This window comes from Bombus fervidus, chromosome 16 (genome assembly GCF_041682495.2).
Source record: "Bombus fervidus isolate BK054 chromosome 16, iyBomFerv1, whole genome shotgun sequence".
In the NCBI taxonomy this organism is placed as follows: Eukaryota; Metazoa; Arthropoda; class Insecta; order Hymenoptera; family Apidae; genus Bombus; species Bombus fervidus.
Window position 1 is genome coordinate 2,196,967 of NC_091532.1, and position 24,036 is coordinate 2,221,002.

The 24,036-nt window shown below is 43.9% G+C and overlaps 3 protein-coding genes across 4 annotated transcripts in view; all 3 read left to right on the plus strand.

Annotated features, from left to right (window-relative positions):
* The window catches only part of Ef-1a-f1 (translation elongation factor eEF-1 alpha chain), a 236,339-nt gene that overhangs the window by 87,410 nt on the left and 124,893 nt on the right, over window positions 1–24,036 (plus strand). The window lies entirely within an intron of this gene.
* Ada2a (Transcriptional adapter 2A) overlaps window positions 1–24,036 on the plus strand; it is a 330,348-nt gene that overhangs the window by 85,679 nt on the left and 220,633 nt on the right. The gene's annotated exons all lie outside the window — the stretch shown is intronic.
* Vg (transcription factor vestigial) overlaps window positions 1–24,036 on the plus strand; it is a 79,967-nt gene that overhangs the window by 54,545 nt on the left and 1,386 nt on the right. Inside the window, exons 2-5 of one of the 2 annotated variants that reach the window (XM_072019050.1) lie at window positions 2,469–2,679; window positions 2,954–3,106; window positions 10,868–10,991; window positions 12,564–12,778. In XM_072019050.1, the coding sequence (XP_071875151.1) occupies window positions 2,469–2,679; window positions 2,954–3,106; window positions 10,868–10,991; window positions 12,564–12,778 (703 nt within the window). Of the gene's footprint in view, window positions 1–2,468; window positions 2,680–2,947; window positions 3,107–10,867; window positions 10,992–12,563; window positions 12,779–24,036 lie in introns of both variants that reach the window. The other variant, XM_072019049.1, reaches the window with a different exon arrangement.

Genomic DNA, 24,036 nt, shown 5'->3' on the forward strand with positions numbered 1-24,036 from the left:
TTTGGACCGACCGTGGTTCTGTGTCGTTAGTCTTTTTCTTCCTGTCTGTATCTCTTTAAATGTCTTGTCCTTTTTTTCAAGTAATTTATTCGTAAAAGTATAAGATACTGGTTCCTCGCATTCTTACAGCATCCATTTATCAAACAAAGAAACGATCAACGAATCGAGCATTTCTATCGACAAATCTATTTAAGGGACGCGACGTCCGGAAGGCGCAGCGCCAGGGAAACATTTGGCCTCGATATCAGGCGGGAAATGCTAGACGCCGTGATTAAAGCTAATTGACGCGTTCGTATTTCTCTAGCCATCATCGCGAGCACGGCGAGTCGCGTGAGTAATGTCGCAGGATTGTCTCGCGCGATCCCTGTTACCCTATGTACCCACCGCCGTTCACTTTCGATCTGCTCGTCAATCTGCCGACCTTCGACTCTCTATACAACGACGACAAAGACGACAGGATTCTAAGCTCTCGATAGCCAGCAGCTAAACGAACATAGAGACTAGTTAAAATTATGTAGCGGCCTACGTGCTTGGCCGGTTTCCGTTCGAAACACTCGCGTCCTCCGAGTTCCTCGAATAATCCACAGGCGGATTATGCGCGCGGAATTAATTGACGTCGAGGCGCGCGCCATGTTCCGCTTTCGAGACGATGAACCACGCGACTAACGGTCTCATCTATGGACTGTATATACACACGAGTGATCCTTTTTCTTCTCGTTCTATGGATACGTCGTGGAGAATTGATCGAGCTACGATACCAGCGTCGAGCAATTGACATCAATTGTCTACGCTCGCCGTTCGTTCGTATTCTTCCGTGAATTCCTCGGCGACCTGCCGTGTCACCCGAGATACGAAGTTGAATCGATGCGGAAAATTTGTTAGAGATGGTGAACGGATATCTTTGATTTCGAGGAATTAGGCTGCGTTTCTTCCAGAGTAGCGTTGGATCGTGACAGTGATTCGTTGTATAATTTGCGAACAACCGTAAATTCTATAACGATCGTCAGAAACACTGCCGCCAATTATACCAACCTATTCATCTCGAACGGACGATCCGTTAAAAATTCTCCAAACTTCAAAGAGAAGATTCCCAAAGAAGCCTGTGCTAATAATTCTTTCGCGATCCTCGCAATCTAGATGCCGAGGAATGTCTCGATCGAGCGCCGCCTGGGCGTCCCGACGCGACGCTCGAGCGGCTGCCATCTTTCGATCCATCGTGGCCGAATAGTTGGCTTGTCGTGTCGCGTGCGCTCTCGTATCGGGACAGTTCGACGCGGTCGAAAAAATTCGAGCAGAATGCCATGACCCAGCGTGGCATTTGCATCCGTAGGATCTAATGAATAGCGAGCATTACGTCCTATTTGGTCTCATTGCGACCGGCCGTGACGATGCCAGTGCGCATAGCATAGCTCTCGCGCTATTTGCAGTCTGCCAGCAAGGAGTGGGGGGTACAATGGACGCCGACGCTTGGCGTCGGTATGTGCTCAATGGATGCTACCCCTCTTCTAAGGACGTCGCTCGTACGATTTACCTACTAAACGTCAGCCGAGACGACGACGCGTTTCCTCGACGGATTCGCCAAGTGACTGGCGGACAGATTATTGAGGAGGATGGGGTAAGGGTGGTTCGAGGGTGGTAAAATCCCTGGAATTGTCCGCGCCGTTGCAGCTGGATGTCGAAGCGTTTCGTCGACGGGCATTTCGTTGCTCGCGGTCCACTTGGCCCTATAATATTTTGGTCAGACCTCGAGAGATGTCGATATCGCTGTTATGAGGGTCTTGTGATAGTTTGAAACGTGGATCCATAAGGTTGATTGCTTGATCGAATGGTTGAGTAGGACGTTTGGGCAATTGATACTGGAACACTCGCGTCGTTTTTCGTTGTATCGATGTTCTAAATATCTTTTCTTCGACCCTTTCGATTTGCTTGTGTATCGCTTTGTACGTTGTCCTGAAACTTCTTGAAAATCGATTGAAACGAGCTTCAGGTTTTAGCTTTTACGCGTGTAAATGATACATGCGTAAGGGTTGCTTAACGCAAAGAAGTAAATCTTCGTTAGTAGTTGATGACTTAGTCCAGTAAGTTGCCTGAATATTCAAATACTCGAGATCGTGGAAATGATTGACTATTCGAACTCTGATAAATAGAAATAAGGAACAGTGGTTCGTACAATGTGCACGCGATGATAGAAGCGTATGAAAATGTTAGCGAAAGGATTTTCTGAATTTTATCAAGATACACGAAAGCAGTGGCATGAATTCTACTTAAACCGTGACTATCTAAATCACTGCGTGTGTAAGCATACGACGGTTAATAATCTTTAATCGGAGTTCATTTATCTTTCAGATGAATATCTTACAGAAGCTCGTGTAAATGAAGTTACATTGTGTTAATATATCAATCGTTGTAAATAATAATATTTTCGAATACAACAACACGTGTATATAGATATATTATTGTTTTTACAGTTGAACGTTCACCAAAGATCACTCGGGGCGGCAGGTCTTGAAATTTGTGCAGCTGGTGGAAGTGTTCCGCAAGGGCAACCGAGCAGCGCAGGTTCCGTCGGTTCGGCACCCAGTCCAGCATCGCCAAGGCCAACTCCTCAACCACGGCCACCCGTTGCATCGACCACTTCGCAACCCTCGAGAACGTTAGATGACGACAGATCCACGGACGGTGAGCTTTTACGATAACCATATTTTAATTTTCCACATTTTCCGAACTTGACCGTGACAGAAAAATAAACATAGGTGTACGAACATTAGCATTTTTCTAATGAATTATTATTATTAATTTCTTGATGAAAGATAACGTTGTGAATTAAATTTTGCTGTTCGACTATAAAAACTTTCGCAGATGAAATTAACAAATGGTTCATGTTATTACATATTATAATTAATATTGCTTACTCCTGGCAAATTTGCCCTATCTAACTGGCTTATAGCCGTAGGTACGGGCACTGCAGCGGAAGATTCAGACGATGGTGAGAGCATAGCGCAATACGTTAGCACAAATTGCGTGGTCTTCACTCATTATCGAGGGGATGCTGCGTCCGAGGTGGAGGAACATTTTCAAAGGGCATTGGCGCACGACAAACCGAAGGGTAAGTCGTTAAAATTAAATATTTTTCCTTCGAACGTGTAGAAATATAAATTACCATAAGAAAGTTATAAAAAGCTAACACAGAAGTTACTAAAGCGTCAGAGCATCGCTATTAATCTGCTAATCGGGGAAAAATGTTCAATCTCTTGGACGAATAATAATTTCTACGTTTGTGACTTCTCTGTCGACTTTTTTTATTTTGCGCAGATTTTAATTCGTCAAACGACAACTGATCGTACAATTATTCGTAAACTGTGAAATATAAATTATTACGTCATAAGATAGAAAATGTATGATTAACGATGAATGATAGATAAAAAAAAAAAAAAAAAATAATACAAAGGAAACACTTTGGTAGTCAGAGCTCAAACAAGCCGACAGTTATCTTAAACCTGCGAGAATAAATGCTGGAGCGCGATTCGTTCCAATTACGATCTCGTTTCGACGCTTCGACGTCATCGAAACACGCGAGTCGAAGATTGGACGGCGCGAGTCTGGACCGGGACTAATGCATCAAAGGGCGGTGATTTAAACGCATCGAGCGCGGACGCAACGCGGTCCCAGCGGAGGCCGATAATAAAGTGCGCCATTAGGCCGCGACAACGCTAACAAGCCTCGTAACAATTGTACCGTCGTCGTACTCGGGGACTTAAAACCTTTGCTGTCGGTCCGTGGAAGGAGACGAAGAAGAAGGAGTGTAAGTTGCGCCACGCACAGAGGAAGCGAGGGCGAGAAAAAAATATCAGATGAAAATGAAACAACAGGATGAAAGAGTAAGGAAGCGATGCAGAAGTAAGTTCGTCGAGTTTAAGGAACGAATGGGAAGTCGATGGTAGTTTGAAAGCTAAAGAATTTTTATTACGAGAATATTTCAAAGACAGAGAATAAAAATATTACGAGATCCGATATAGACGAAGAAACAGAACCATGCGATATGCCACGCTTTTATCGCATTATCGATCTCTTCAACCAAATTACAAAACAAAAATTTATTCCCCTCCAAATTTAGGATAAACTACGTACGAATAACCAAAAACTGCGCCAACTATATCAGGCAAAGGCGTAAACCTAGTTCGGCATAATAAACCCGCGTAACAGAAGAAACAGCCGTCAGAATGCGTACAGCACGAACAAAGAATACAGCATACGTATCGACAAGATAAAATGAAGCATAAAGAAAGAAACATTCATATCGTCCTGAAAAGGAGTGGTAGGTGAGCAAAATATAGTCGGTGCGTTTGGACGACGAATGATCCACAGCTGAAGGGCCGAAAGCTGACGAAAGAAAGAGCCGGCTAACGAAAAAGGCCAGCATAGGGGGTTGTCGCGGTCGAAGTCGGTTTGGCAAGCGATCGGCGTAGCAGCCCGTCTATATCGGTATCGTTTAAGGCCGCATTTATCTCGCGGCAGTGCTCACGATCAGTTCACTAGCCTGCTTAGAATTCAAGACAACACGACCTAATTGTTATGTGCCGTGCGCCTCTCCCTCTTCTCTGCTTCATCCCTTCGCCCCTCGCTCTGTCCGCATGCTCGTTCGTTCCATCGAGACTACGCTTTCACGGCGTAGGAAAGGTAAATTAAGAGCTTCTCGGGCCTACGACGAGATGCACGCTGACTCAGGGAGACCCCTGAAAGCGTACCAGGGGTGAAGAAGGAGTGCAAAAGGTAGAGGAAGGGGTTGGGGAACGGGGAACGAAGAGACAGCGCCGGAGAAGACAGTTTTAGCCGCGGTATGCCGGCTAACATACGTACAAGGAGCGAACGTCTCTTACCGACGAACGTGTGCTCGAGAGAACAAAGACACCCCTCCGCAGCAAGATCAAGGGAGAAAGGCAACCGATAAGAAGGGTTGGGGATTGTTTGAACGCGTTGCGGCACGTGTTTGCGGTGAGTTGCGGGGAACTTCCGGAACCATCGCTGCGTTACGCGGTCTTATCAAATTGAATAGCTACGAGTTTCAATTATACCAAGTTCTTCCCAGGAAAGATATCACGTGTACGAAGTCGAAACACGCTTTTACGACTTCTTTCTTCGTTACTTTCGCTTTTACGTAGATTATGGTTTGTAAATTGCGCGGAGATTTCTCGGCTCATAGACACGATAGAAGAAAATTTTGATTATCTCATAGATGGTATCTTTATAACACGCGAAACGCATATTTAATTCTAGAATCAAATATTTTTCGAAGAAATCCATCTCCACGTTCGAGAGGGCATAGGAGAATAATCGAGTTTAGGTTCTTGCGTCGCGCTCGAAAGTCGCAATTTTGGCTGGAAATTGATGACGCGTTACATTCCCAAGGGAATGTTTCTTGCACGACGAAGAAATCGTATCTACGAGGGTTTTGCTTGGCTACCAGTCGGTACCAGGATACGGCTGGCATACGCTTAAGGGGACAGGATCGAAGGAGGCGAACGACACGACTAGCCGATAAACCGTTTTGCCCTCGAATGCTCGCCGATACGGGCGCATAAGCGACGCGACCATGATTATCCTGCTTTCTTGCGGGCAGAGCCTTCGAACGATTCTACGTATTTGCGGCAACCTGACTTTCATCGTTTGAATTGAATTGAAACTTATCGATGGCACGTCAATACAAATTAACTATTCTCATTTTTGTCAACGTCGATTCTCCGTTACGACGAACAACTTCCTTATTCTACTTACGTTCCGACAGTAATACGTATGCAAGTAGAATTACCGCTTCATATCCGGACACAACATAGATACATAAATACATTTACTATTAGAGCATAAATTTCTTCGTAAAACAGATATCGTTTCTGCGTATACGACGTCCAGTTCAGCTCAATTATCGTTAATTTAACGATGGATTTTTAGATTTTACACGTACGTAAATACAGAAACAGGAAAGAGAACAGCATGTAAGAAAAAGTGAAAAATAGACAGGTCTCGAGATCTAGTTTTCTTAGTGAGCGTGGCTGTCGTGTCGCGAGCTGAAAAATCACACGCGTTTATCAACGCGCATATTTCCGTTCAAAGGGTTAATTCGGAACGTCCGCTGCGGGGGGATCGACTTATCGCGTCGCGTATGCCGCTCGGTCTGATGAGAATACGACGTCGGGAACGGCGGTAACGTTGAGTTCGGGAAATTGAGCGCGTCGTTCCAGTCGGTGGCGTCAAATTAACGCCCCGTTCACCAGCCACCGCGGCGCAACAGAGACGCAATTACTTGACATGGCCCTTACATGACGCCGCGCCGCGCCGTGGCGTCTTCAAAGGGGCTGCCGCGAGATTAGTCGCGATACCGTCTTCGGTCTACGGTCATGGTTTTTCAACGTTCCACGCTCGCTCCAAGCCGCGGATCACACGGATGAAAATTGCCGTGTAATCTATGACGCTATGTAATTTAACGTACCGTAATTGAGAACGTCCCGACCTGCACAATTCTATTCGTTTTTCGATCAATTTTACACCGTCGTACGGTAATTAATCGATTATGAGCATTTATTGGAATTAGCTGTATTAAAATTGTCCATCCCCCGTTACCATTATGAAAAAGTAATACGAAAACAAACTCAAACTCCATAACCCAAACGACTCTATAAAAGGAGCCTTCCTCCGAACCTATTGCATTCCACTCTACCCTCTACCATCGTTAAAAAGAAGAAAGAAACGATCACGGAACAAACTCTCTCGATCAACAAACTTTAAATCAAACTACTGCGCTCTACCACGCAAAATCGTCGAAAAGAACAGCTTTCAACGGCGACTAACGGTGTCGTCGCTCATTCCGAATTGACTAACAAAAGCCTCGACGCAGAGGTAACAGACATTAACACAAATCGAAAATAGACCGGAACGCGCCATTAGTTTTCTCGGCGAATCCGAATCCTCGGTCTGTGATGTGTAAGGCGTGAGTATACGTTTCTTTGGCCGTGGCCGCGAGTGCAATCAGAATAACGAGGCATCCGGTCGCACCGCCACATCAATCTGCCGTGGGTTACGTTTTGACGAATCGCGGCACCGCGACGCGAGACGTCTTTATAGAGGCACCTTCTGGCGCCGCGCCAACGCCACGCGTCGACGCCGAACAGCACGTCCAACGCGAGAAACTCATGCCCCGGCCCGTGTCAGCCGATTATTTTCCGCGGCTCTCGGAAATGAAACACCGAGGCCGCGACGCCACCGAAGATTTACCGACTACATTTGTATCGCGGTATCGCGGCCGCGAACCAACGATCGATGTCGAGTTGCTCGGTGAATAGCTGGAAGTGAATCATTGCCGACCAACTCGTCGGGAAAATGAATGTACCCCGAAAAAATTAACGAGCCCGACGCTGGTTCGTGAAATTGCTTTTCGCGATGTTTCTGTGAGTTTTAGCTTTAAGAGTGAGAGCCAGTTCTTTCGTTCAAAGAACCACTTGTTGTTTCGTCTCCGAAGGAAATGCGATTTATCGGCTACAGATTGTTGCGCGTTGATATGGACCTTTTAGAAAGATCGATGGTTAATGGCAAGCTGGAACAGATAATGACTGGAAATATGCGTGTATACGTACGGTATCCGTGTAATTTGAATATTTAATCAAGCAATATATTTGATACAGAGAATAGTAATTCGAATGCTTCGCGAAAGCTTCAAGGTTCTCAACTTAGTCGCGATGTTCATTCGAATACGTAATACGTGTCGAAACATCTAAGTTATCACGCTCGTGTCATTTCACATCGTACGAAACTAAACCAGATCTACGAATATCGATAAACCCACGCGCTCTCTTCCATTTGTTCAAACACGTGCAAACACGTTCGAGGAAGATTCGCGAAATCCCGTAACGATCTGCGAATCGTCAAAGGGTCCAGAACGATACTGTAACTCGATTGGGTATCGAATCGTCCCGGTAACAACTGACCCGCGACACTTTCAGCATAAAGAAGCCATGGAGCCGCATTGTTTCCCACGCGTGGAATGCCAGAATGGAAGGGGGGTTCGTAGACGGCGAAACGCGTAAAATATGCTTTCTCGTCTCGAGAGCTGTAACCGGTATCGCGGATTGGTCGAGCGGCACGGCATCATCCTCCTACACACGTATCAAGAAAGATTGACTAACTATCGCGTTAAATATTGCGATTTGCTTACGGGGAAGATGCAAGATAGCGGAACGGAACGGAAACCGGCCTCCACCACGTCCTTCGTTCCAACGTCCTTCGTCCTTCCTCCAACCCCGTGCTTCTCTCTGACTTCTTCGCCGCCGCCTCCCCACCCTTTTTCTTCTCTACCACCGCCAGGGTCTGTCTGCCCCTCTCTCATCCCTCCAACCCCCGGCCCGCTGTCCTCGGCCGACTGTCCTTTATTTATTAACGCAATTAAAGAAACAGAGTGTCGAGCGTCCACGGTCGGCTTTCTACTGTGCCGATGCCGCGGACCGGCTGCACGCTCGGCCAGAGAACTGGGAAACGGGCGGGAATCGATTCTACGCGAATGTGGTACTGATGAAGCCAGAAAGGATCGTCGATGTCAAATTCACACCGTGGATGCGAGTTTGATGTACTTGAGTTGGGAATGTGCATCGATCGATATCTGGAATTTTTATCACGCTCCTACGTTGCTTTACGACGGTTGTAAGTTGATGACGAAGAACGTTTTACTTCCTGTTTAAACTTCCCTCTGAAATCTGTCTCGTACGAATCAGCTTGAAACGTGCAACGTACAACTCTTGGTGTATGACTGACTTGCTCTATAAATAATCATTTTCAGATTACTTTGTACGATTTTGTCACGAAGATGATAAGCCTTTAAAGATATTTTAAGGTACATTTTAATCTAGACAGTATTCGTGTTTAATATCGTAAATGTCGAGTTTAAAAGGCGTTTTATCCTTCATTTACCGTAAACGTCTTTTTCTTTCGTGATAGTATATCGTTGACTTGTTAGGTTCAACTCGTTAATTATCACATGTACGTACATGTGTAAGTATGTGTCATCTATTAAAGATAAATTACTGTACATCGAGCGCTATGTATCAATCGATACTGGTAGGTTGCGCCACGTATAAATGAATAATTCATGCCTCTGTTTTATCAAACAGCCTTAGCGCTAGCCACTTTTTACATAGCCGTGTGTATTCTTGTCGACCCATACAAAGTAAACTTTATAATTAACGCGTTGCCCGAGCAAGTGAAGATAAATTTTACAACAACCTATCAACTATTAACAAAACCAAACTCGCAATCAGTCAAATACATATGATACATAAATAACTCGTGCATAATCATCGTGATACTATAACAGAATAACTAACGCCGTGATAAAAATATAATGAAATAAAAACTAAACTAACAACGCTTAAGGTACTGAAACTACAATCGTACGATGAGAAAAGAAACCTTAAACGAAAGAATCTTTTTCTTTGAGAAGGAACCTTCGAAATATACTAAAGACGGAGATATCAAGTCGTCACCGTAATATATATACGACAGGCAATATTAAAACACCTAAAGAAGAAACAGATGACAATGGCGACAAAAGGACGCTAACATCCAGAAATAACAACGATTCGTAAATTGAATATTTTTTTCTAAATTGGTTGACACATTTTCCATGGGATGGCGAGTCGCGGTGGAAGATGAGATCGAGGAAGAAGAGAAGGAATTAGAAATATAAATCGTCGGCTGGTTCGGTCTCGTTGGTTCAACCTTCGAATATGTGTTTGGATTGGCCGAAAGATCCTCGAGAGAGAAAGAGAGAGAGAGAAAAAGGAATCCCGGGACCAAGGACCCGGAGACTCGCGGGAGGATACACGACAAGCTTCTGGCTTTGGAGTGGTCGCTTGTAAAACAACCGAGCGGTACCTTTCTGTCGCGCGGTTCGATCCCGTGGGATCCGACTACCCGTTTATCGTGAGCCGTCGTAAGAATCGCGTGCTGGCCCGTGGGAAACGATACAAATATTTTAATAAACATTCTTGCCCAGTCGGAACGTCTAGCTTTCGAACAAAAATTATTGCGCCGATTGGCCCGGTGATTCGTCCAGGTTGGGATAGTCGATCGTAGACCGATCGCGGATACCGTGTAACTTATCGTTGGAGACTCTTCATGCAGAATTTCAGGGAACTATGGTGTACTATGATATTTACAATCGTGCATACCTTCGTTCTCCAGTTATATACGTAACTTCATTCCTTGCAGTTACGTTAGCTCGTTAACCGGATTATTGCTTAATTTATTCGCTGTTACCGATATATGGCAACTCTTTCCCAGAAGATGCAGAATTGTTTTTATCAAAAAATACTCTTGGTTTGTGCAACAACGTTTGCCTTAATGTTATAGTCCGCTGGTTCGTTTGTCTTCGTCTCTCAAACGCATAAAAATAAGAGCACACGCCGACTGCGTCAGTGGAATTAGATACTTGGTAGTCAGACTACCAAGACAGCGAAGATATTAACCAGGAAATTGTATATTTATGAAATTCAAAATTGTTAAAGACAAGTCAATTTCAGTTTAGCTTTTGCAGATATAGATATAACAAATTATAAATAAATAAAAGCGACACGTATAAGAGATATTCGAGAAATTGATAACTAAAGTATGTAGCAAATTAACTCATTAATTCCCTGGTTAATAAATCGAACGTTTGGTTTTAGAACAGGAAAATTGTACATTGTTTGAAAAATATTAAATTTCATACGAAATATATATATATATATACGAAAAGATTGCGCCACTTTAATTGTAGATATTGTATGGCAAATTGCATTTGCTCGGATAAATAAGAAATTATTAAAAGCATTGTATTTTGTTGTAGAAAATATCTCTCCCATGTTCATGAGGAACTTCCCCCCTTCCTTCTGGAAGAGCCAGCATCCTGGCGAAGTCTACGAGTGTCCAACGGATCCATGGCATCCGCATTATCCACAATATCACCACAGGTGAGCGTTCCTAACATTCCTTGTGTTGTCCTTAAAATATATCTCTACGTTAGAGGAAAATCTGTCCTAATACCATGTTTCTTTTAAACTGACATTCGTATTATATTCCCATAAATCATAAATGATAAAGTAATTGGTTCGATTTTATTCGTAAAATTCATGTTTTCTTCGGAATTTCTTATTGGATAAAATAAAAGATACTAATAATCTGTATACAATAATTAATAACACGGATAAATAAATAACTGGAAATTATTACTACATCCAGTATACTCTCCAATCTTGATATGGACAGATTTTCATGTATTCTGATTACGACAAAGATAGGGAGAATAAAATTTTACACGCGACAGGATCCGAACAATCTTGTAAAAGAGATACGAAAAACTTAGCGAAGAAATAGATCATAATTCTCGTAAACAATAGGAAATTACGTATGAAATGACATGTTCATAAACTTTTCACTTTATATATCCATTTACATCGTTCGATCTATAGTTCTATCTAATCTACCACCTCGAGACACAAACCGCCATATTACATATCATTTAACATTCCTCTGCTTACTCCTTTCCACCCATCTCATTTACAACAATATCAAACCAATTAGAATCCCCACTTCTTCTCTATTTCACGTTCCATTCGTTCGAATCGCCAGCATCGCAACCTCTAATTAGAGACGAGTCCCATCGGAGAATCCGATGCAGTCATTCCAGCGCGACGTACTCTATTTTAAATTCGCGCTGCCTGTATCTCGCGGCGGTGCATTCACGCGCACGGCGCGAAACCAGCCCCGTGATTAATCGACGAAATCGTCGTTCGTTCGATTAACGGACGATAACGCGACCGATGCCTCACGCATTCCAAAAATCCACCTCCGGCAGGCGCGACACGCTCATTACGCGATAGCCTGCCGGGATAAACCTTCGGAAACGAATGTCGCAGCGGGTACGAGAGACGATGGAACGAGCGAAGCGGGGAAACACGTGAAAGAAGGGAAGTGTCTTTTGAAAAATGACGAAAGAAATGGGAGAAAAATCACGAGAAATCGAGGAAAGAGCCCGAATGAACGGCGCGAGCCAGAAAGAGAGGGATGGATTAAACGAGCGTAGAGAAAGCGATACGGTGGCGAGGATGAGAAATAAGAGGGAAGGAGAAAGAACGGAGGCAAAGAGAAAACGAGACGTGAAAAATACAGAAAACCGTCGGGAGCAGGTACCCCTGCTCGAGAGATCTTTAGCGCTGATCTCGCGTCGGCCGCCGTATAAATTACCAGTCTGTCACCGTTCTTGAGAAGAGGCACGATATCGAGGATTCTTTTTCTCCTTTCCTCTCGCGTTACCTTTTCTCTGCCCTCTTCTTTTTCGTTCCTCCTTCTTTTACCCCTCGCATTTTCGTCGGTCTCTTTCCATCGTTTCGATCCGTTCACGCGTTTATTCTACGTATGCTCTTCGTTGTTTCGTCCGTCTTACTTGGTACTTCGCATCAGATAATCTAGAAATTACGTTAGTTCTATAATACGTTTTCAAGGAAGAGGGATACTGAGAATGATTTTTACGATGTATTTTGCAGGGCTGTGCACGAGTATCACCACCATAACATGGCGACCGTGACGAGTTACGGTGGTTTGCTGTTGGGTGGTGCGCGAGGACTCGGCCACCATGCGGCGCATCACGCGCACTCCGCGGCCTCCTACAAGGACTGGCCGTCGGCGACGCCGTCGCAGTCCTTCGTCGACGCTTCCTCCGCACCCTCTTACCCGCACGGCTATTACGCACCCCTCTCTGGTGAGTAGACTCACGAATCTCATATATGTAGATTTCTTGCGTCGATACTTCGCCGCGAAATTATATGATTCGAGGGTATGGCTTTCTGGCTCTTTTAGTTCCTCTTACTTCTGTGTTTTATCTTTAATCGTTTTACGAATATGTAAACATTTTCGGACATGCGATTCATACTAAACGGATTTCGTACTAAGTACGTGTAAAGTAAAATCTATTCTCCAGATATTGAGAAATCGTACGCAATATTGGCGAACATATCCACCGTATGATAAATTGAAACCTGAATTTCGTATATCTTGTGCGTTTTCTAAAAAGTAGTAGATGCTCGAAGAATTATGATATAATCAGAATTTTATGGAACCACCTGACATTTCAGACGGTGGGTGTCTAAGCACGCTAATTCATATTCTTAAGGACACAACGACAGAAAGTTTCTTTCGAAACGAAACGATCTCTTTCACCAATTAAACGTACTAAATATCATAAGAGAATTCTTTATCTATTTCATATATACCTTCCGTATATTTGCACGCTTTTAAATCTCCTATAAAAGCATAAGTATCTAGCAGTCTATTTACCAGCAAATTACTCGACAATTTTCTCTCGGTAGCCTAGCCACCAGCATCAGATTCCTCTTCCTTCGCGTTTTCTAATCCGCTCATGGGGAACAAGCTTTCCCTCTCTTATATAACTGGACGTTGGACTGCGGGAATCAAAACGGTGCGGCTCTTTTTGCGGTGGCGTGTCCCGGGCACCTTGGAAGTATAGTCGAAAAGAGTCGGGGCGAAATGTTTTACGGCTGTGCCGTGACTTTTTGTCGTCGGCATCGATGATTTCGGTGGGAGAGAACAACGAAGAAAGCACGAGTCCCTGAGAGCGTGGCAGCGCTATATCGGCCCCCATTAAGCTCTTATTAATTGCGAGCATCTGAGAGGCCGACCGACCTTTCTTGCGCGCTACCTGCGCGCCATTCTGCCTCCGTTCCCTCTTGCCGGCCGCCGCAAACGATGCTGCACTCTCGGTCTTCCAACTTTGATGTCGAGTCGATCCTCCTCCGACGAGATTTATCATGTAAATCGCGGATAAAAAGCCCGCTCATCCTCCCCTCTGCTGCAACCCACTGGTCACCAGGCGTTCTCCTCTTTTTTCTTCCGTGTTTTCGGCACCGTGCACGATTCTATCGGATCGTGTAGCTGTGGATCGATCGGTTGCTCGCAAAGGGTGAAGAAACTCGGTTCGGAATTGAGCATTGCACGCGTGTTATAAAGTTTGTTAGCACGAGATCGGTGGAATTCGTCGCCGGCGTGGGAAACGAACGTGTACGGTGGAGTTGTAACGCTAAACTACGATAGCGTTAGAAAAATACAGAATGAGCGTTTTTGTGGGGAAGAATGTAGATTCTTCGCTCGTAACGACTCTATCCTTTCTGCTCTTACATTTTTATCAACCCCTACTTGATAAACATCTGATAAGCTTGCCTTAAATTACGACCGCGGTTTTGACAAGTATATAAGAGTTGCGTAATTTATCAAAATTCTGGAAAATCCGAAAGGAAAGAGGAATCGCGGAGGGAAGAATATTCACGTGACGCGATTTGCCAGCACGTTGCAAGGCAAATGCAAGGTACAGAGGCCGCTACGCGGAGTGCAGCTGCAGCACGCCGTGGAAGCACCACGCCCATCGTGATTGCAGAGACCACTCCCATCTGTCTGCACGTCGTTGCAAGCAGCACGCCTTCCGTTTTACCTCGGTAGCCAGTCACGCGATTTCATGTAACACGTCCGTAACTTTTGATACAACGTTCTACCACGCTCGAGAATTTCCGTGTCTCCGTCCGAGCTTTATTTTTATCGTGCGCCGTGACGTTCCCTCGAGGGATGCGTTTGCTAGTCGCAAAGGGTGTCGTCGCGTTGGTGATGTCTTCCGTAATGGAAAATCCGATTCCTCTTCGTGTTCTTAAGTTGCCTCGTTTTTTCTTATTTTATCGAATGTCTCGGATATTTGATGCGGTTGATAACACGTGACGTTAATGTAGCATTCGATGGGGTTGAAGGTGAGTGATACGATTGTCAGTGTAATTTATGCTTAGAGCGATTTATGTGATCAAAGATAGTGTCGTTTCGTGTCACTTTTTCCGCTTGTTCGTTTTACATTAATTTGTTGATTATTGATTTTATTAGATCGTCGATTCTATGTCTTTTTAATTTTCTGACACGCGTTCGCTTTGACAGTTCACACTGTGGCTGTCAAGCGACTTTGACGTTCCACTGTCAGCGACAAATGCTCCCAACGATATTTTAAGACTATTTTTCTGGAACTGTAGCGTTGCAGTTGGATATATTTATACATGTTTCGCTTATTTTGACCGATCAGCTGTCGTTCGTTCAAAATAAATCTCTCGTTAGTTGTATATTCTTCGAAACACTTCCCAGTATGAGAAAATATTTTGATCGTCAATATGAAAAATTGTACGATATAAAATGGAAAAAAACAGGTGTTAATCTTCTCGTAGTTTCTTTTTTATTTAACTTGTATTCCAAATAAATTTAAAACAAAAATTTATAAACGTAAGATTCTTTGTTTATAAAAATTATTATACCAAGTACTTGCGCGATACTTATGGGGTTGTTTTAAAATATAAAGCAAGCGTTAAGGGTTTGTAGCGAAGGAGAGAAAGCGGTGTGCCATGGTCAGGTTCCACGTATGTTGAATTCAAGCGATGAAAATCGATACTAGAGCTTCGCTTTAGCATTCTCATCCCTCTCGCTGTCACGGATTCGATACGCCATGGCTTCAACCCTCTTTCGGTAGCCATTTTGAACATTTCAGCTTGACTATCACGTATTAAAAAAAGCGATCTTCTCCAATGTATTACTTTCGAAAGAATTCTAATACCAGAAGAAGCTGAAACTACTTAGCTTGAAACGTTAAAAATGTTTCCAACAATCTGTGAAACACGTGCCATTTCGCGACGCACAATTTTCCAAACCTCGTTTTAAACCTCTTCTCCAACTTCTCCAAAAGAAAATTAATTTCCAAACACGTGGTGCCCTTGAAATTCACGAAAAATTTCGTCGGCTCGTACGGGACATTTCACGGAGAAATCCTGCGAAAAATTTTGGCGTTGCTTTGGCTAGGAGACTCCCAGGGACGAACGGGCTGGGATTTAGGGCCAATTTAGGAAACGCTTACATTCGCACGCGCGCGCCTCGCTGCACGGGCGCAGATTGAGAGTTGGTTCGCGGATCGGACCGACCAAACGAGTTTTCAAGAATTTACTCGCCGGAATGCCGGCAACGCTCACTATTCTAACTGGCGTGTGCTACCGTAAGGGCCCTGTGCACGCTCGCTGCTTCCAAGTAGCCGCGACCTCGTCGTCAAACATCGATTCTGGAAATTAATGAATAAATAAGGAAGGACTTGCTTGGCTGTGTCCGCTTTCTTGGCCACGAACGAATATCGATTCCACGATCGAAGGAGTCGGCCTAAAAAACGACATCAACGGCCCAGCAGCCAGATTTCGGGCCATTTTGTCGAAGTAGGTACGTAAAAAGAAATCAGAATTTCGAGGATTTGGGGAAATCAAAGGAATTAACGACAAGTAGCTTCTTCTGACTTTTGACGTTCCCTTTTTAACTGCGTACGAGCACACGAAATAAGCTCGAGGCGTAGGGACTTTGGTGAAATAAAGTCATCCATCTTCTTTGACTAAATAAACCAAATGTTTGATACGTCCTGCGTCAAATTTAAAAATGTCCCTTTTTCATCCAAACAAATCTAATTTCGAATCTACCAATCCCAAATACAAAGAACTGTGCAACAACAAAGAAAAGTCTCATCGCTTTCACATTTTTGAATTTTCTATTCGCCATAACGCAACGCGACAATCGCGTTCGTATCGACCAAAGCCTGACGAATTTTTCACAAGTATTGGCAATAAACTTTTGTATTACGAGGGCGGAGGAGATAATTTCATAGTGGGTTTCGACACGAGGGAACAGCGCGGCAAAGCGAACCCGCGGCGTCTTCGAATCTGAAGTACCGCCATTAGAACGCCGCTTGGCACCCCGATTAGGCCGTGCCGCGAGTTGACTGGTAATTATATAATTGCGTAAAATTAACTCGGTCGGCATAAATTGGCTGCCGTTTAAGCGCGATTAAGAGAAATAAATCGCAATTACCGTGTGACGTCCGACGACGCTGGACAACTGTAGATGGTCATGGCGCACCGCGTGACGTTTCTGTCGGCGGTTTTATGCCTCCCCCTTCCCTCCTATCCCTACCGGCCCCGCGTATGTCTATTACTTCTGCGAAATCATTAATTTAATTAGCCGTCACCGGCTGTTGCATCGACGAATTCAACGCGTGATCGAGCTTCGACGACGACGACGATAATTCATGCAACTACGGAAGTTCACTTTTCTTTCTACGTCTACTGTACTTTCTTGTTCGTTACTATACTCGATGTTTTCTTATTTTCTTCTTTATTTTTCTCCTCCTGCTTTTTATTTCTTTCTTCTTCTTTTTTTTTCTTTTTTGGTCAAGACGAAGAAAAGAAGATCTGCGAGAATCGAAGTACGAGAGATTGTTCCGATAGAAGATTGGCGGAAGTTGTGATTTAAAGTTGTACAGAACCGGCATTGTCTTAAGGCAATGGGATAATTGCGTTTTCTTTTCCCACGGTGGAAGCGGATTCGCAGAATCGATCAGCGATTCAAGAAAGAGAAATCCGTTGGAAAGATTGAAGTTTCCTGCACGCTGTTTCGTTTCTTCGCCGCGGTACACTGTTGGGCGCAATTGCTAGAAAACCTAACCGTTACCTTTATCGGAAAACTAAAGCGAATCTTACTTTATTTAGCCCTTTGCGCCATAAGAAATGAAATAACAGGCTTCGCTTTTATACTCGTATTAACAACGACAAAAGGGGAGCGCTTCGGACAAGAATCAAAGGGAGACGTATCTTCGAACAGGAAGTCGAAAAGTTGGAAAGGAACGCGCGACGGAAATCGTGAATCCGAGGTCCGAAGAGCGACATTCACGAGACTTTGGAACTGGATTCAGGGATGTTAATTTAATGCAGTTCACGTACTTTTATCTTTCCAGAGTTAACATTAATTCGCCGGCGGTCGCGAACAGAGACGAATTTACGAGCGAGATTCGTTATCCGAGGCGAAAGGGCGACGGACTGATATCGCGAAATCTAGTGCTTCCGAACACGCAGCCGCGACGCGACGCGACGCGACGTCGCGGGCTTCGCTCGCAATTAGACGAACTTAAATCAAAACACGGATTTCACCCGTGAATGCTGAATTGAATTTCATGCGCGATATTTTATAGGTCGTGATGATACACTCAACCCTTCGTTCGCACACACTTCGCTGCCTGTGTAATTAATATGCTCCAGTTACATGAAATTTATTCCCTTGTTACGATTATACAGGTAATATTTTTCCTTTCGAACGTGATATTATTTTAATTGAGAAAATGTTTCTTCTTCTTATTCTTCCTCTTGATTCTTACTTCCATGATCGAGTACATTCTGTGTTATAATCCTACCCTGAATACATAGCGTTGAAGCGGTCTCCGCTTCTAAGAAAACTCTACATCTGGTCTTTTTAGTTTTCTCAAGCACCGAAGCCATCGACTGCGTATAGACAATAGACTGGGACAAAGGCAGATCATAGACAGTAGACAGGCTTTCACTCATAGGGTAACACTGCTAGCGTGCGGATCGGGACCAGCTCAAATTATATTCCTACTTGTACTTACTTTACAATTTATCCACGCGTTCCTCTGTTCATACATCTAATAACCTCAACACAACATGCAAGATGCCTACAAAGTCTTTTTCTTCAACTATCCATCGTTCGATCTTCGCTTCCTATCCGACCATGTTGAAACGTAATTGTGTAGGATCGCTCAACTTCGGAAAGAAGCTCGAAGGATCTTAGTGGGAGTTAACTATCAGCCTCTTATTACGTAGATCCTGATACCGTTAAGAATATTTCCTAAAGACGATAAACACAAAATTTACTACGAAAAGTAACGTCTTCCATAATATCTACACGTATATTGGAACTTGGATGTTTAAAGTGATCCAGGTGTTCGTCGTCGGAAGGTTGAACGCGCTTCGCTTGCACATCCCTCGACAACCTCGCCTTCTCATCGGTGCAAAGAGAAAGGAACGACATAAGCGACTGGAAAACGAAACAGTATCCTAAATGATCGCGCAGTTTCGTGGCAGTTTGGGGTCGCGGAGCGTCGGTCAAGCGGTTTCGCGCGGTCGAGCGAGTGGAAACAAAGAAAGGGTCCAGCGGGGCGCTCTCAATATTTCCAGGAGAATTAATTCAGGGAATCTTCGCCATAAATTCTGGTCCGCGTGGGACATTCTCTCCGGAGAGAGAATATTCTGGATCCGCGCGTCGCTGCAGCCGGGCCTTTCTGGCACGCGCCTCGAAAATGGCGTCGACCGGTGACGTCACGTAATCCACGCTTGTGCACCGCTTCCACCGGCGGGAGCAAAAGGGAAGAGAATGGAAAAGAGGGACACCAGGGTAGCCGGGGATGGCTAGCGAGCCTCGATTGGTCAGCCGGCCGGATGGAGGGAGTGGTCGAAAGCTGCCGGTTTATATCGATCTCTCGAAGTCGGCTCGTTCGCGGACGAAGAGACACTCCGGTGAACCGGAGCTGCCTCCGCGGCGAACGCGCGTCCTCTTCGTCCTTTAACCCCTGGCCGAACCTTTCGACGCGACAGGGCACTTGCGTCACGAAGGCGACGGACGTCGCCAAGCTTTTCTTTTTCTTCTTTGATTACTTTCGAAGAAACAGTTCGCGCACGTACTTTAAGAACGTCACGACTCGAAATAATTCAATCTCGCGTTAGAAGAATATCAGAACTACGTATTTGAGGATCAGCACAAACGACAAATACAGCGACGAACGTAATATTTTATACCTAGGCTTTCGTTATCCGTAAAGTCAATCAAACTGCAAGGTACTTGACAGCAGGTGTAATTAGTCTATGTGATTTCGATGGAGATATCGCGTGAGATATACGCGATAGGAATCGAGTCTCGTCTTTTAACGAGATCGCAAACATTCCAATTTCCCGAAATAGTTGGAAATCGGTGTTCGCGTGTATTGGCCAGAATCCTCACAAAGGATCGGAGTAATGGGAAACGTTAAAGGCACAAAGATTTAGAAGCTTAATTTCCAATTAATACTCGCTCGTCGGTGCATACGAGTTTCGAAACGGGGTGAATCAAAGTAGGGACTCTCCTTTACCACGACTATATTGGATTTCAGACTATGAGGGGTTGACCCTCATTGATAAGGGTCATCTCGATGCTTACGTATCCCTCGTCAGTGGCAAGGGTCCCTGCGCGCAAGGGTCGGGTCTTCGCTTTTTAAAGCGGGGGTGTTCGATTTAATTTAATCCAAATACCTAACTCTCGTCTTTTGACGTTGAATTTGCCACCCGAAGTTAAGGGTGAACGAAAGCAACGAGAACACAGATTATTCATTATCGAAGAAGCAATAACAATTACAAGATACCAGTTTTATAACTTTTTACGAAATTAAATTTAAATACGTTTCGATGATAAAAAGATACCATTCTCGCTACATTAAATTTTCGTTACGTATTTGCAGAATAAACATACGTAAACAACGACAAAGATTTCTTATATTCAAAGATATATATATATTTAATTAAATACGTTGCTTGCCGAGCATAACGTTATTGCAGGTCTGTGCATACTTGCACCAGTTTTAAGTGTTTAATTATCTTCAAGCGTAACACGCGCGTGATTAAATTTTCGGTGAACATAAAGGACAGAGTTACAAAATTCTCGGGTTCAGCGAGTTTCATTCCGAATTTCCTTCGACTTTGTGCTTTGTTTCTTTGTCGAAAAGACCGACGGAAATTCCTCCTTGTACCGTCTTGCTATGCTCTTTGATATCGCGATATTGAATGCTGGAACATTCATAACAGGTGCGTTCGTCCGTAACTTCGTATTCATCGACTTGTGTGCGTTCGAGGTTTCCAACGAAAACACCGTGTATTCCAAGAAAGGAATATTTGACAGCAACCGCCGTTTAACAAGGACAGTTCGTTTTGCAAAAGAATATTTTTTCCAATCAAAAATCATAATACTTTATTCATTTCTTACGCTAATTACTTATTAAATACACGTGAATTTTGCAAAGTAATGCCTCGTTTAAAAATAGTAATAATCGATAATTTTATCCTACTAATACTCCCATATTATACCAGCTCTCGACTTCTGGTATCGTTTCTCTGCTCCGATCATAATCTCCGTGAGAGAGCATCCTAATTCAATACGATGGGCCGCAGCCGGCAAATAATGTACCATAAGTGTCAGAACGATTTATGCGAGCCGTGTACGTGCCTATAACGTTTTCACGGCCGAGTATGCGAGGCCAATATGCTGGAACAAAATGGACGGGGGTGTTGCTGGTAAATGGTGTGTCAGATAGCGTGGACAATATTGCCCGGTGCTCGCCGGCTTTCCCGAGTCACCCTCTCGTATTTACGAGGAAGAACCCGCGTCGATTATGAAACAGAAACTTCTCCACTTTCCATTCGAATCATATAGATACATGGGATTTGTGCACCACGATATCCCCATAATTAATCGCTAGATATATTTACTCGTCGATACTTTGCAGCATGATGGATTTTATTCTTCTATTGATAGATCGTAAAAAAAAATACACAAAGTGTATCGTTACATCCAAAATATATATAGCTAGTCAGATAGAACTTAGGTATAATGATAATTGTGATATAAAATAAATTGAATTATTAGCTCTAATGAAAATTTATCGAAATATATACTGTAAACTCCCTAGAGTTCACGTCGGATAGGGACTCTGTTTGCGGACAGCACGACTTTCTTTGTTTCACGGACAGAGCGACTTCCTTTTGTTTTACGGACACTCATTTCCCAAACAGACGGACAGAGAGCAACGTCAGAGATAGAGAAGATCACGGAAGAGAGAATAATTATTTAAAACATTGAAGATTGACGGAGAAAGATCGGTAGCTGAGGACGTTGAAGATCGATTCTCGATTTTCAGGTAGACATTGCACAGAACTTGTTATTTATTGTTTACTGTTATAGATTGGTATCAATTGTTGTTTACTCCTGTATTTCATTTAAGTATTATCACGATAAACTCGATTTCCAGACTTCGGAATCGATCACCTGAATTACCCCGAGATTTACGACATTACATATATATGTCAAGAGAACTTCCAACTATAAGACGAAGATACATTATAATTTATACAATCGATCTGTTAAACTTTGCCGGTGAATGGTCTCTACGACTTGGAAGCATGAAACTTCCAAAGTATGTAAACGTAGCTTATCAATTTACGTCCATCGATTGTCGAAACACTCGATAGCGTGTACCAGTTTCTTCTCACGACGCGTTCCATCGTCATTTTCCGGCCGAGCAGCTTTCTATCGAACAGCGCTTCGCGTTCTCTGACTCGCTGGCAGAGATCGAATCTTTTGTGCTTCCGCTACGTGTTTTTTTCAGCGTGCATGCGCCAATATGGTAACGCGCGGGACGCACACGTAGCTGACTTTGAAGCAGGTAGATCCACGTGCTGACACGTGTGCGCCGACAGATACGAACTTAATCGGCCGTGCCGTGCACCACGTGCCGGGAATTTAAGTATTTGAAAACGTCCATCTTTGTCCTGCTCGCTGCAACTACAACGTATCCAAGAGACTTTCAATATACAAGCGGACATGTAACATCGGACGATGTTACGTCCATTGACAATGATTAAGATATGTAGTCATCGTGATCAATCGGAGTCTCGATCGATTGGAATTAAGCGGAAATTCTCCCGCAGAATACTTTCTTTGCGAGCGTGCTTTTACCTTAGAAATTTTATTCGCCTAAGACGCCTAATTTTTACGCTAATACGCAAACATCCTCGGTCGAGTCAAGCTTCTTCTCAATTACCAATGATTCTCTCGGAGCTGCGGCTGGTCGAGGGGTACGAGGAGCCGAGAGAGCAGAATGATCTGCAGGGTCAGTCTTCGAAGATATCAAGATCGAAGATAGCTATAGACGCATGCGTGCAACCGTTGCAAGGAACATGAGATCTTAACTGTTCGATCTCGTGACATATTCCGTTGGTCCCCCATCCGTTCGTTCTGTTCGACCGCTCGTTCCCTTGGTTCGTCCATCGGTTTGTCCGTCCGTGTCGCTCAGCGGGTGCCATCACCAGTTCTGCACCCTCGCATCCGTCAAAACGTTGACTCTTCTTTTATTACGCGGCTGGCCGCGTTATAAATTTCGATGAACGATGAGCCGACCCCGCACCAACGAAAAAGTCATTCCTATCTTTTCGAATATAACCAATTACTTGTCTTGTGCGTGAAAGCTCTGTCGTGGATCGTCAGTGCTATCGTTCCAGTCTAATTGATGATTGCTTCGAGACACAAACCTTCGTGAACGGAAGACTACTCGGTGTGAGCTAGAAGGGTCTGTTCGGGGCTGATTATCAGGTTCGAATAACGCGCAGATACGAGATCACACACTTAGGTTATTGATAACGATTCGTTAATTAATATTTTGTTCCACGTATGAAGAGCATATAAAGCGGTGTCAGCGATAAAGATGTCCTTCTTAGATGAGATATTCTGACGTTTTGAAATGGTAGAAAACCGAAGATTTATCGTTTTCTTCGTATCATCGTTGTTGTTCTTATATATTTAATATACATATATATATATATGTCGGAGATGAAAGGACATCGAGGCCTTTCTTTCGGAATGTTTGGGAAGGTCCCCAATACTTTCGTCCAGACTTTTTACTATAGCCGTACTTAAACAATAAAACTGAGAAATAGCTGTTTATGAGTCAAGTCAATTACGATTGTCCGAGATTTATGACAGTGAGCTAGGGCTCGAAGTGACATAACGGGTCGCTGAACGTAGCCACGGTCACGGGAGGGACGTGTACCTAACAGAGGTATAAAGTAATTAAATAACTCTACTTAAAAACAGAGATTGACCTGAGGAATACAGAGAGATACACTTGGACTGACTCTCGATCCGATAAATTCGACTAGCCCAGTGAACACGTCGTACATAAAGTTCCTAATCGCAACCCGTTGACCGTGTATTCGTTATCGAACCTAAACTCATCGTCACCGACATCTCAATTGTTCACTCACCGATATCACTTGTTAACCTTTGCGATACATTCGCTTC